Source organism: Lepidochelys kempii, chromosome 3 (genome assembly GCF_965140285.1).
Source record: "Lepidochelys kempii isolate rLepKem1 chromosome 3, rLepKem1.hap1, whole genome shotgun sequence".
Lineage (NCBI taxonomy): Eukaryota > Metazoa > Chordata > Testudines > Cheloniidae > Lepidochelys > Lepidochelys kempii.
Genome location: NC_136382.1, coordinates 12,872,572 through 12,886,814, shown reverse-complemented (window position 1 = coordinate 12,886,814; position 14,243 = coordinate 12,872,572). Strand labels below are relative to the sequence as shown.

The 14,243-nt window shown below is 46.0% G+C and overlaps 1 protein-coding gene across 21 annotated transcripts in view; it reads right to left on the bottom strand.

Moving 5' to 3' along the window:
* Nucleotides 1-14,243, bottom strand: part of PKHD1 (PKHD1 ciliary IPT domain containing fibrocystin/polyductin) — a 466,962-nt gene that overhangs the window by 403,988 nt on the left and 48,731 nt on the right. For all 21 annotated transcript variants that reach the window (XR_012157891.2, XR_012157890.2, XR_012157896.2 and 18 more), the window contains 6 exons: nucleotides 12,196-12,380; nucleotides 11,083-11,221; nucleotides 5,992-6,146; nucleotides 5,379-5,563; nucleotides 2,668-2,790; nucleotides 21-126 (listed from right to left, as the gene is read on the bottom strand). Coding sequence is in view for 16 of the 21 variants with exons in the window: in XM_073335719.2 (XP_073191820.1) it covers nucleotides 21-126; nucleotides 2,668-2,790; nucleotides 5,379-5,563; nucleotides 5,992-6,146; nucleotides 11,083-11,221; nucleotides 12,196-12,380 (893 nt within the window). In the remaining 5 variants the exon portion in view is untranslated. The remainder of the gene's footprint in view (nucleotides 1-20; nucleotides 127-2,667; nucleotides 2,791-5,378; nucleotides 5,564-5,991; nucleotides 6,147-11,082; nucleotides 11,222-12,195; nucleotides 12,381-14,243) is intronic.

Sequence of the window (14,243 nt, the reverse complement as noted above, 5' to 3'; positions counted from 1 at the left end):
TGAAGTGCAAATACTGTTACCTAGTGAATACTCCACATGGCTGACTAAAGGAGTTGCTTCCCGAGAATACTGAAAGGAACATGAACCAGAGCAGTTAGCTGGGACATCATTCACCAGAACCACCACCTGAAGAGAGGGAGAAGAATGTTATTCCAAAAGAGGGAAGGGGACCCAGGTTGTTAACAGAGCTCTACAAAATGTTGACAATTAAACCCAGAATCTTGCAAAACTTGCCTGGTTTCATTTCAAATTTGGCCCAAGTTTATGGCCCAAGTTTGCTAGGGTTCACTGTAGGCAAGCCAGGGCCTATACTGATAATCTCTCTAGGTGCCTGTTGGATCATTTCTCGCTTTTGACTGATATTCACAGCTCCTCCCTGTTCCAATCCTCCCAGTTGATCGAATGCTCGGATTTACCCTAAATCCATCTCCGACCCTATATGAGAGCTAGAATAAACTGCTGTTACACTCCGAAAAGTACTTTGTGGGGTCTCCTATTTATAACAAATTCCAGATCAAGTCTGATCAGCGTACAGGTCCAAACGTAATTTTTTTTTTTTTTTTTAGCTGCTTGCGCTGCAAAGCTCCATTTGGAATCTGAAAACCCCAAGTTCTAGCAGTGCTTCACCCCCGTGAAAAAACGTCTGCATTCTGAACTGGCCTGGTGAAGCACAAGGTGCAACAGAACCTGCCTCCTTCTCCCACCACCCTGCTGGTCCCCCGGGCCAACAGAAGGGAAACACTGGACTGTGCGGATAGCAAAAGTAGATTGTCAAAGACATACAGGAAGCAGCTAAGAACTGGCATGTGCAACTTCTACAGGCCCTTTTTTTTTTTTAACATTATAACCACACTTTAAAATCAGAGGGGAGTTTTGGTATTTGCTATCAGAATCAAGCCAAGACAATGCTTCAAATGAACAACAAACCTGAGTGAGGAACTTTCTCCCATGCGTAACAAAACCATAATGTTCTATCTCACTAGGTATATCCATGGCCCCAAGCACTGCAGCATCCAAAAGCCTCACAAGCTTTAATGTATTTATTCCTACAATGCTCCTGTGAAGGACGGGAGTGCTATTGTCTCTGTTTTACAGATGGGGAACAGATACATTGTGAGACTAAGTGACTTGAGCACAGTCACACAGGAAGTTTGTTGAAGAGCAGGGGACTGAACATGGGTTTCTTAAGTCCCAGGCTAGGACCCCGCTGTGACACTCTGTACCTTGGGAGAACACCCTGCACTCCCATGTTCATCCTTATAATATGATTGTGTGGTATCCAATGCAAAGTTTGCCATGTCAGATTTCTTCGGAAGGCTCATGATGCACTGAGCATTGTTGTTATAGTAACATTATAGGTTGTAATTTCATGTATATAGTTATGAGGCTGAAAATGTGTCCTCATGACTTAAAAAAAGCCCAGGCAAAACTCTCCAGGAGCAGAGGGGCAGTTCACACCTCATCAGGGCATGTATGGGTCAAACCCCACCTAGCCTCACAGGAACAAAGGACGCTGGCCTAGCCAGCAACAAAAGAATCTGTTGGACTCTCGAGTGAGTCACCACCCTTCCCTTGGTCAGTTTGGGACTACGATGAGGTAATGCTCACCTGACTCTAAACAGGGGGGCGGGAGGGGAAGAGCCAAGAGGGAAGAAAGGACATGATAAAAGGGAGAGACCATGGCAAACATCTCTTTCTCTTCCACCTCCATCTACAGTCACCACATTGAGCGACTGAAGCACTGATCAAAGGGGAGAGCTGAAGAGCAACCAGCAGGCCTGTGGTGAGAAGCATCTAAGTTTGTAAGGGCACTGAAAGTGTTAAGATCAGCTTAGAATGCATTTTGCTTTTATTTCATTTGACCAAATCTGACTTCTTGTGCTTTGACTTATAACCACTTACAATCTATCTTTTGTAGTTAATAAATTTGTTTATTCTACCTGAAGCAGTGTGTTTGGTTTGAAGCATGTCAGAGACTCCCCTTGGGAGAACAAGCCTGGTACATATCAATTTCTTTGTTAAATTGATGAACTCATAAGTTTGCAGCGTCCAGCAGGCATAACTGGACACTGCAAGATGGAGGTTCCTAGGGTTGCGTCTGGGACTGGAGATATCCGCTAGTTGCACAATCCAAGCAGTGGCTGGCCAAAAGTGCTCACTCACCTCGCTGGGAGCAATTTATATGCCAGAAGCTGTGCGTGAACAGCCCAGGAGTGGGGGTTCTCATAGCGGAGCAGGGTAAGGCTGGCTCCCAGAGTCGAGGACTGGAGTGATCTAGCAGATCACCAGTCCAGATAACACCAGGGGAACATCACACCCGCTCACTAGGTCATCCTTCCTCAAACCCTGCTAAATAATGGCCCCCAAACTGCAGTTTAATATAGCGTTGCTACAGTGTTTGGAAGTTATCACTATAGAACCCAGTGTCCATTTGGTTTAATGGCATAGTCATAGATATATCATTAGCTCTAAGCCCCTGCCTCACAAGGAAAAATCCCACTCCCTTACTCATGGTTAGTAGTATCTTAATCTGTGCTGAGTCTCATTGATTTAAATGCCTGACTCATGGAATGCAGCACTGTTCAGCAAGTGTAGGGTGGCCAGATCTGTCTGTCAGACAGCAAGTCACAATGAGTCTACGGAAACTGTGGTCAGCTGGTGACCTACCTGGGTGTGGTTATTGGCCGTAGCTAGCATGTCCCCAAATATTGGTCCAATAAATACGCCGCCATCATAAACCACACGAGCTGCAATGGTTGGGTTAAGTCCTGTGAGGTTTTCAGCAGAGACCTAGCATGGCGTGAAAGAATGAAGAACCAATTTTTTCTCAGCTTTATAAAATCATTTTTTCTTATACACGTTGTGTATCATTTCATAAGCAACTCGAACTCATATAGCTAAGGGCTACAATGAATGAATGGGAATGTTCTCTGTATCTGCTTATATGGCCCCATTGGCACAGCACCCAAGCCCCGTCACAATCTTAGTGTATGCATCCTACAACACAATGTTGCAGTCTCCATTTTACAGGTGGGAAACGGAGGGAAAAAATTAAGAAACATGGTTTAAGGTCACGCAGGGAGTCTGCCCTGAAGCACAGAACTGAACCCAGTTTTTCCATCTCCGAGGCCCGTGTCTTCAGCACCAGACCACCCTGACTCCCTAGCTATGGCTTTACATTGGCAAAGAAATGTACACAGGATTCCCTATATAGCAATACTCCATCTCAGTCTAATACTCTGTCTCTGACAGGGGCAATGCCACATCCTTCAGAGGTTGGTGTAAAAGCCCAGTAATGCACCTAGTCCCTGTCCAAACTGAGAGTAGGACCATACTAGCTACGACCATGTTTGAGCAGGTTTGTTGAAACAGGACTTGGACAGAGGCAACACATAATTCTTGACTGGGGGTGGGGCATGATTTAAAGTTTCTGGGATGGCATGTGACTGCCCCACATGTCACCTCTGGGCCCTTTCCCACTCCCCCCATGCCTCCCACGCCTACTCCAAGCCAGCATCATGTTGCTCCCTGTCATAAATATAAAGGGAAGGGTAACCACCTTTCTGTATAGAGAGCTATAAATCCCTCCTGGCCAGAGGCAAATGCTTTTTCGTGTAAAGTGTTAAGAAGCTCAGGTAACCTGGCTGGCACCTGACCCAAAATGACCAATGAGGGGACAAGATACTTTCAAATCTGGAGAAGGGGGAAAAGGCAGAGGGATAGCTCAGTGCTTTGAGCATTGGCCTGCTAAACCCAGGGTTGTGAGTTCAATCCTTGAGGGGGTCATTTAGGGATCTGGGGCAAAAATTGGGGATTAGTCCTGCTTTGAGCAGGGGGTTGGACTAGATGACCTCCTGAGGTCCCTTCCAACCCAGATATTCTATGATTCTATGTCTGCGTGATACCTTTGTCAGGAACAGATCAAGGATACAAGTCCTCAAACTCCTGTAAAATTAGTAAGTAATCTAGCTCAAAAATGCATTAGGTTTTCTTTGTTTTGGCTTGTGAAATTCGCTGTGTGGGAGGAAATGTGTATTCCTGTGTTTGTGTCTTTTTGTAACTTAAGGTTTTGGCTAGAGGGATTCTCTGTTTGAATCTGACTGCCTGTAAGATTATCTTCCATTCTGATCTTACAGAGTTGTTCTCTTATCTTTTTTTGTTCTTCTAATAAAGTTCTGTTTTTTTAAGAATCTGATTGAGTTTTTTGGGGTCTTAAAAATCCAAGGCTGGTCTGTGCTCATCTTGGTTATTCTCAAGCCTCCCCAGGAAAGGGGGTGTAAGGGTTTGGGGGGATATTTTGGGGAAATAGGAATTCCAAGTGGTCCTTTCCCTGTTTGTTTTGTAAATCACTTGATGATGGCAGCGTTTACCTAATCCAAGGGCAAAGACTTTGTGCCTTGGGGAAGTTTAAACCTAAGCTGGTAGAAATAAGCTTAGGGGGTCTTTCATGCAGGTCCCCACATCTGTACCCTAGGGTTCAGAGTGGGGAAGGAACCCTAACACTCCCACTCCCCTCACAGCTCCTTCCCCACTTCTCCCATTGCCTCCCCGCTGCAGGCATTGCGCAGGCCAGCGCAGGGTTCGGACACCTACTACCATTGGTAACTGTGGCTGCGGACGAGGAAGGGACAGGATTCAGCAGGCTTCTCCAGGCCCCCTCTGGCAGAGCTTTGCTACCAGCCTGGTCTCTCTTCCCTACTCCAGGTGCCTCCTAGCAGAGCTCAATGGGAGCGCTAGGTGCTGGTGCCTTTCCCAGGCATACATCCCTCAGCCATGCGCAACCCAATTCCCACCCTGGGAAAAATCTTGGGGGGCACATCACGCCACATGCCCCCCCTACACATGGCCTCCCTCTCAGGGTTTCTCTGACCAGCATGGACAGGGACTTTTGTCTGAGAACCACGTGAGACTCAGGTAATAAAACCCTGGGGGGGGGGTTACTCCATAGTATAATTCTCAGAGACAAAAACCCTGTCCACCTTGCTCAGAGACCCATGCCAGACATCCGCCTGCAGCAACTATGTTTAAACATGATTGTGACTAGCACAGGTCCAACGCCCACATCAGTGGGCCCTTCCTCTGCAACACTGTGGAACACGGGGCAGTTAAGCCTGAGGTCAGGCTTACGGTTCAAAGCATGAGGGTTGATGGCTTTATAATTTTATCTCTTTGACTATAACTGCGGTTCCTTTTCTTAACCATCTAACCACTCTGGAACTTATTGAGTTACTGCTCTCAATAATAGCCTTTGTCGGGAGTCTCCCGAGAGATCTAGGTGAATAAAACCTTTATGAAAATGAATCCTGTCATCACAGACATACTGGCTGGCAGATTTAAGGGTGCAGGAACAATTGTGTTAAAAGAAAAGATCATCGTACATTGATGACAATGGGCAAGTCACCAGTCATGGAGTTCCAGGTCAGTGTCCATACGTTTTGGTAACAAGTGCTCATGTCCTTGGTCACCGTGAAATCACTGGCGTTGAGGTACTGGCCTGTGGAGTTATCGGGGTTGCTTTGCAGGAGCTCACGGAGGTGATGGGAGGAGACATGCACCGGGACACCTGGGAAGTTCATTATAAAACAGAGATAACAACAGCTGTGCAGCCACAGGTCCTCCTGGATCAAGCCCGGGAAGGTATAACAGTGAGGGTGCACTACATACGCATACATAGGATCTAATGCTTTAGAGAGGTATCACTGTCCTATAATGTACCTTAGCGTGAAAAAACCCTCTGACGGTCTGAGCTCAACCCCATAGAAGTCAGTGGGTGGCTCTCCATTCTCCTCAATTGGGTTTTGGATCAGTATCTAAAGCCATCATCCAAAAATATCCCTCCCCGCTTTGGGGGGCAGATAAATGTGAAGAACTAGCAGCTGCCCCCCAAAGGGGCAGTCTGACAGCCCTGCCTTTGCAGGAATGTTTCCGGGGTGATGCCCCGGCTCACCTCCTTTTGGCTCCCAGAAAAGCAAAGTTTCACTCTCCCTTTACCTGCTATCACTGTACTGGTAAGCAGGATCTGGAAAGTCCCGCCAATAGGTGGGGATGCAGCTTGCAGTCTCTGAACTGTCAGAGTGACACTGGCACCTTCCATGGACACAGCCAGGTGATCATCTTCTTCTGAGCCCTCCGAGGGCAAAGCTCCCCTGCAGGAGAGAATTGAACCACCTGAGTCAGCAGCTCCAGTGCGCAACACACAACTCCACTCCAATGCAATCAGCACAAGTGGGAGACTGCAAGCAAAAGTCAGCTGATTGCAATCTCTCGAACCAGCTACTGTTCTCCATACAGAGCTAGGCAGAACGGTGTGACGGGCCCGTGAAAGGAAACGGAAAGACCCTCACAAAGGCTGGCCAAATAGCTTTTGGGCCTGTCCTAGTCTGAGTCTGCTGAACTGAACCTCCGCATTTCAACACTTGGCACTGCGATGCGGCAGCATTTTCACAGTGCTGTGACGTCTGCGCTCCAGGAGCCCATCCTTGGAGCTTCAGTAATACTTTGTCAAACACTTTGGGCTACTGAACTTTGAACGGTAACAAATTAGGGCTCCCAGTAACCTTTCTGTATTATCATTCCCAATTTGGGACAACGGGCACAGAGAGGGGACATGACTTACCTGAGGTCATACAAGAAGGCAATAGAAGAATTAGGAACAGACAACCCAGGTCTCCCAACTCTTGTCTATCTTAGGTACTTATCCAACTCCTATCACCTCAGTATCCCAGCACCTGACAAACTTAAACGTGTTTATCCTCCAAAGACCCCCTATGAGGTAGATTAGTGCTACCATCCCCATTTCTGATGGGAACTAAGGGTGAGTCTGCCCTTGTGCCGGAGATGTAATTTCCAGCTCAGGTAGACATACACACAGTAGCTTTGATCCAGCTAACATGCTAAAAATAGCAGCGTAGCCACAGTGGCACAGGACGTATGATGGGATAGCTGCCCTGAGTACAATCCCACCCTGGACCCTATGTGCCTGCTCAGGCACTGGGGGGAGCTACACTGCTATTTTTAGCACGCTGGCTCTGTCTGAGTTAGCACAAATACATTTATCCTACCTGGAATTACACTTTCAGCTTGACTGTGGGCATATTCTAACTGCCTTCCTTAATGTCTCGACAAACTCTTTGGTGAGGAGGGGACTTGACTGTGGGCCTTTCACGTCCCAGGTTAGTGCTCTAACTGACACCCCCACCCACAACCCCCACCCACAACCCTCAAATCCCAGGTTTTAACCACAAGGCCATCCTGCCTAGTTTTAGCCAATGGTTGTATGGTGTTTTGAGATCCCCTCATCGGAGGAGCTGCAGAGGAGCAAAGCAATATCAGACATTTTCACAAAAATGATCTCCAAACAAGGAAGCCGACTGTGATTCAGATGTGCTTTGAAAAGCAACATAGCGCCTTATCATTGTAACTGTTGTTCTTCAAGATGGCTGCCTACAAGGATCCATGCTGCAAGTGATGTGTATGCACCCCTGGGAGTTTAGATCAGCAGCATTCTTTGGACGTGTTTAAGGACCTAGGCAAGGAACACTCACAGCCCTGACAGACACCGTTATTCCAAGTTCACACTGTCATGGTACATGCATCATCTACAGCGGGGGGCAATGGAGGTGATGCTTAAAGAACACTTTTTTTATGCTTCACAGTTATAATCTCATCTTATTCTTCTTAGTAGTATTATGGTAGAACTTAGAAGCCCCAGTCCTGGACCTGGACCCCATTGTGCTAGGCACTGCACAAAGAGAACAAAAGGACAATCCGTGATCCAAAGAGTTTACAAGCTAAACATGTTTGCTATGCCAAAAGGAATAAATAAAAAGTTGGAGTGATATTTACTCAAGTAGCTTTCACAAACCTGCTCAGCGTCTCAATGCATCTAATCATGGCAAGGACGAGTTATCTATATTGCTTACAATATAGACTGATTGGCCTGCAACTTTAAGTGCAGTTGGGGAAAACAAATGTCCTTGGTGGCACAAGAGTGTCACTGTGTGGTGACTTGTATGAATGTCAACTATATAATTCCCTAATTAAACATGTTTATTCTAATCCATAGATTTTAAGGCCAGAAGGGACCATTAGATCAGTGGCTCTCAATCTTTTCAGACTACTGTTCCCCTTTCAGGAGTCTGATTTGTCTTGTGTACCCCCAAGTTTCACCTCACTTAAAAACTACTTGCTAACAAAATCAGACATAAAAATACATAAGTGTCACAGCACACTATTACTGAAAAACTGCATACAGAAAAGTCATTGTATGAAATTTTAATTTGTACTGACTTTGCTAGTGTTTTTTATGTAGCCTGTTGTAAAACTAGGCATTAGATCATCTATCTAGCCTGACCTCCTGTACAACAGAGGCCAAAGAATTTCCCCCAGCTGCCCCTGTATTGAGCCCAATAACTTGTGTTTGACTGAAGTACATCTTCCAGAAGGGTATCCAGTCTAGACATGAAGACATCAAGACTGGAGAATCCACCACTTTCCTTCATAGTTTGTTCCAATGGTTAACAATCTTCACAGTTAAAATAGTATGTTAGCTCAAATTTGAATTTGTCTGACTTTATCTTCCAGGCACTGGTTCCTGTAATGCCTTTTTCCACTAAATTAAAGAATTCTTTACTACCCCCATAGAGTCTCCCTGTGTCAGTACTTAGACACTAATCAAGTCACCGCTTAATCTTCTTTTTGACAAATAAATTGATTGAGCTCTTTACATCTCTTGTTGTAAGGCATTTTCTCCAGTCCTCGCATCATTTTTGTAGCTCTTCTCTGCCCCCTTTCCAGTTTTTTAACATGCTTTTTTTAAAATGTTGACACCAGAAATGGACGCCAGTGTTCCACCATACAGCTCACATACAAAAGTAAAATCCCCTCTCTGGTGCCTATCCACTCCTCCTCTGTTTATATATTTAAAAAAAAAAATCCACAGCATTCAGACAAATCTGAATTTATCCACTCAGCTTTGCCCATGCCACACAGATATGGAACTTCTCTTTCTCTCTGTAAAAACTATCGGTGATCTACTTACAAGTGAAGTCACATCTATGCTGTACTAATCTACCATGCTAGGAAGCTTGGCTGGTTTTGCATTGCAGACAGGGCTGAACTGTGTTTTAACCACGTTACCAAATCACCTGACAGTCTTGAACTTTGAAGGACTGTAGCAGGAAGCACTTACACTGAACAGATGAGGTCTTGGGAGTCCCCATTAAAATATAAACTGGATTGTTTCAGTTTCTCTGTTTTTTTCTCCTTGCTGACTTGGGTTGCATTTCTTTAAAATCCTCAAGTCTGATTTTTTTCAGAGGCGCTGAGCTCATGCAGCTGCCATAGATTTCAGTAAGAGTTCTAGGTGCTCCTTTCTTTGTCTGCGTGACAGGGTTTGACTCACCACCGCTGGCACCTCTGGCTGGTCGCTCCGGGAATTAGCTCTCCACTGCTGCGGAGCGCCAACGCGTGGTGTCTCGCCCATCATCTACTCTGCTGCCCTGGGACCCGTGTTGCTCCCTGCTCAGTGGTGTTCTCTTCCTGTCTACTTCAGGACACTTCCCTCCGGCAGTGCCCACTCCTCTGGTCTCACCCCCTTCCGGGGGGGGGCGGGGGGGGGAGGGTTGTTGTTAACAGCAGTCCTTCTGGTTGCACCTGCCTTGGCGGCCAATTACAATCCTATAGTCTAGCCCCTTGTCTCAGGGGCAAGTTGCGATCTGTCTCGGCCCCTCTCCTCGATGGCCAGGTGCAGTGCCAGGGGGGAAGAGGGGACCCAGGCCTGCCCACTACTCTGGGTCCCGACCCAGGGACCCTCTAGTGGTAGCCTCCCTCGGCTCTTCTTCTCTTCCCTCGTCTGCCTAGTTTCCCTGGGCCACTTCCCCTTTGGCCCTATGTACCTTCTCGACCCTTTTTAGCATGGGCCGTAGCCTGGCAGGTAATGGGCTGGAGCTCCGCTTTGCTCCCCCAAGCCTGCCCAGCACTGCTTTGTCCAAGGCGCCGCTCCTTACCTCAGGAGCCAGTCCTTCTCCCTTGCCAGTCAGGGAGTGACTGCCTTCTTCTCTGCTAGGCAGCCTTTATATAGGGCCTCACCCGGCCCTGATTGGCTGCCTCTTCCTTCCACTGATTGGCCCTCCACAGGCCTTTATTGATTGGCTGCCGGTCTGTGCAGCCTCAAAAGGCTTGTTCCAGCCCTTTTCTCAGGGGGTGGGGCAACCGCCCCACCACAGTCTGTCTATGATTTAAATAGACAAAATTCTTTGTGGCAGAGACATGTGTGTGTGTATAGCACCTACCACAATGGGACCCTGATCTCAGCTGGGGCCCATGGGTGCTACTGGAAATACAAATAATAGTAATTAGCTGATTCCTAATCACACAGAGTGCTAGCCTTAAAAAATAACATTAAAAAAATAAATAAGAACAGCCCTTCCCACTGAGCTGTGAAAACAAACTGCACTGCTACATAGGACCCCAGCGTGAACTGGACATGGGAGGTCATGGAGGAGTTCTTTGTTGTGTATGTAGGGTGGCCTGGGGTGGAGGGTGTTTGGCATGTTTTAAGAGAATAAGCCCAAATCATAAAATCCAAATCTAAACTCCCTCAAAGTTCCAGGCTGTTCGGACTCTGTGCTCTGGGTCAGTATGGAGATAAACCAGGCACAACATTCCAATCTGGGTCCAAATTCTCCCAAAGTTTGGGATTAGAAGTTGGGACTTTTTTTTTTTTAAATCTAAAATCTTATAGTTCTCTGTGTTCAAGTTAGTCCAAGGCCCTGCCTTACTGTTAACAAGCGGGGATTTCCGGTGACATGGGCCTCTGTCTGGTCCCCTTCAAGAATGGCTGAGGCAAGATGAGACCTTCTAGCAGAGGGTCTGATGGAAAATGAACAAAAGCAGAAACATCAAACACTTGCGTGTGAAAGAATAAGAATTCCTAGGAACAGCAACACAGGGATTGCCAGACTGGGTCAGACCTGAGTTCCATCTAGTCCAGCATTCTGAGCGGCTAGCACCAGCTGCTCCAGAGGACGGTATGAGAATCTGTACTAGGGACATGTGGGATAACCTGCCTCCAATTCCTACCTCAGTGACAGAAGAGGGAGATTGCTGCCACAGTCAGCCACCAGAAAGGACACGTTGTAGGTGGGGGGAGACCCCATCACAGACACTTCTTGGATAACATTTCCACCCGGACGAGCTGGTCTGGGATCCCTTTGAAAAACTGAAGGGAAAATATTAGTCATTAGAGATAGTCACTGTTTTTTATTTCAAAATTTCAAAGTCGTTTCCATTTCAGAATTGGAAACGGACCCACTTGTTGGTGTTTCTTCAACATTTCTCATAACGTTGGCAACTTCTTATCCAAAATGTCAGTGAATTCCTTCATTTACTGAAAACCCAGTGTTTTCAGGGAGCTAAAAAGGGTCAACCACTATGTTTTGTATGTTTCAGAGTAACAGCCATGTTAGTCTGTATTTGCAAAAAGAAAAGGAATACTTGTGGCACCTTAGAGACTAACCCATTTATTTGAGCATAAGCTTTCGTGAGCTACAGCTCACTTCATCGGATGAAGTGAGCTGTAGCTCACGAAAGCTTATGCTCAAATAAATGGGTTAGTCTCTAAGGTGCCACAAGTATTCCTTTTATGTTTTATATGGTAGCCCCTCAGAGTTACAAACACCTTGGGAATGGAGGTTGTTCATAACTCTGAAATGTTTGTAACTCTGAACAAAACATTGGGGTTGTTCTTTCAAAAGTTTACAACTGAATATTGACTTAATACAGCTTTGAAACTTTACTATGCCGAAGAAAAATGTTGATTTCTCTTTATGTTATTAATAGTTTTACATTTAAAACACTCTACTGTATTTGCTTTTTTATTTATTTTTTTTCTCTCTCTGCTGCTGCCTGATTGCATACTTCCGGTTCCAAATGAGGTGTGTGATTAACTGGTCAGTTCGTAACCCTGGTGTTCATAACTCTGAGGTTCTACTGTAGATGTTTTCAATGAAAACAAAATAAATTTAAGTTGATGATTTTTCATGAAACCTTGTTTTCAGAAAAATGCAGGGCGGTCTTTTTCTTTGTATTTTTTGAATGAAAAAAACACTCTCTAAAAGCCAGCTTATTTATTGATATTTTGTAGGGAAGGTAGTGCCTAGAACATCATCAACAAAGAGAAAGGGATTCAATTACCAGTTACGTTTCTATCCGAGATGATAATTTCATCAAGGTAAAACCAGCTAGATGTCTCCTCCTCTCTCTCAGGGATCAGCATGTCGATCTGATGTACAAACACTGGTGAGTTGGCTTCAAGGTCCCGGAGGGATTCAGAGCCATTCACACAGCCCCTCCAGAGATCAGCACATGTGAACTTCCAGCTGAAAGGCATTCAGATAACATTTCACTCATAGCCAGCTTAAGGGATAGGTGAGCTAGGCAGCTGCCTAATTCTTATACCCAAGTGGGTACTAATGCAATGGCCACCATCTTGGCTGACATACTCAGAATTGAACCAGGGACCTCCAGAACGATAAGCATGAGTCACTACCGCAGGAGTTAAAGCACCATGGCTTCCCCAGGTGGGGTTGCAACAGCCTTGTCTTCTCTGTGAATCAACACAGAGTGGGACCTCTTATGCACACTCACCAATGGGTTACACAAGGACTGTGCCTCTCATGTTCAAATTGTTTTAAACAATACTAAAAATATCTAGGCCTGTTTGGCATGCAGCCCAAACTCCTGCCATATGCCCAGAGCGCTTTAATGCTAGAATTACAAGCCTCTGTAACACAGAGAGCTGTGTTATCACCTTGCCAAGTACTCAAGGGCTGTACCTAGGAAATCACGGATTTCCAAAAATAAATGCAACACCACAGCCATGCTATTTGCTCACACCTCTCTGCCTTGAGAAACAGAAACCGATTGTTGCTTAACTTGACTAAAAGCCTCCATTAATCAGCTTTTCTCTTACCCTCCAGATACACAGAGAAAGAGTGGCCCACAGCTGCGTTTCATGGCAAATTTATCTTCACTTGTCGTGCTACATATCACTTGCCCATGCCTTAAACCTTCATGCCAGCTGTTGCAATCCCCACCACCACTTTGGAAGCACTGTTGAAACTATGCAAAGGATCCGGAGGGTTTGTGGGTGTATAGCAGATGTCAAATGCTCTTAATGCATATGGCAATATTCACCTAGGGCCAGTCCTCTCAGCTAGCGCAAAAAGGAAATCTGGGTAAGAATCTTGTCTTTGTTAAATGCAAAGAGGACATTAAATTAACAGCCAGGTTCAACCCTTAATTATTATAAAAGCTAACAAGCACAACAAAATGTGCCGTACTAAACTAGACCACTTGTCGACCTAGGGCAGTATCCTATCTTCAAAAACGGCCAATGAATTAACTTAAGACTAAATAAGGGTGAGCATTATGTCCAAGAAATATCCTTGCTGAGTTCCGGAAAAGGACTTTTGTTTGTCCCAACAGGCCCCTGAAGGACAAGTCTCTGGCCTGGTACAGGATACAGTGCATGCCGAGATAGCACACTTGCCAATAATCAGTCAGTTCCAACGCAGACCTCCAGCCAGGTTGGATATACCCAACGTGGCTAGCCCTGTATAACTCAGCATTAACATAGTGCATTGACTCCAACAATCATCCAGGACAGAGCAGTGGGTTAAAGGCGGAGTAGCAGCAGCATGCATTCTATATACTTTGTTGAACTCAATGATACAGGAAAGTATGGAGGGAAATTGCTTAAAACGCATCAAAAATAATTAGACATACCTAAGAGTGGCATCTGCAGGTACGTGTGTTAGGATAAAATCATAAGGGCTAGCACTCCCTGCATTTCCAGGAATACGCTGGCTGACAGATGGGGGCAAGAAGAAATACTGTGAATTCCTAAAGGTTTCTGAGATTAAGAGTTGTGCAGCCACTACTCTGAGTCTTCTCTGTCACAGCAACTGCTGTACTGGCTTGTGGCATTCATTGTCAAGTCTACTCTGCAGTTAAACACCCGCAGCTGGCCTTTGCTTGTGCTCACTGGGCTGGGGGTCGCAGGACTGTTTAACTGCAGGGTAAACATTCAGGGTCAGGACTGGGACCCTCCCTCTTCGCAGGGACCCAAAGCTCCAACGCGAGCCCAGATTTCTATGCTGTAGTTAAATAGCCCCACAGCCCGAGCCCCGCAAGCCCAAGCCAGCCGACGTGGGCCAGCCATGAGGTTTTAACTGCAGTGT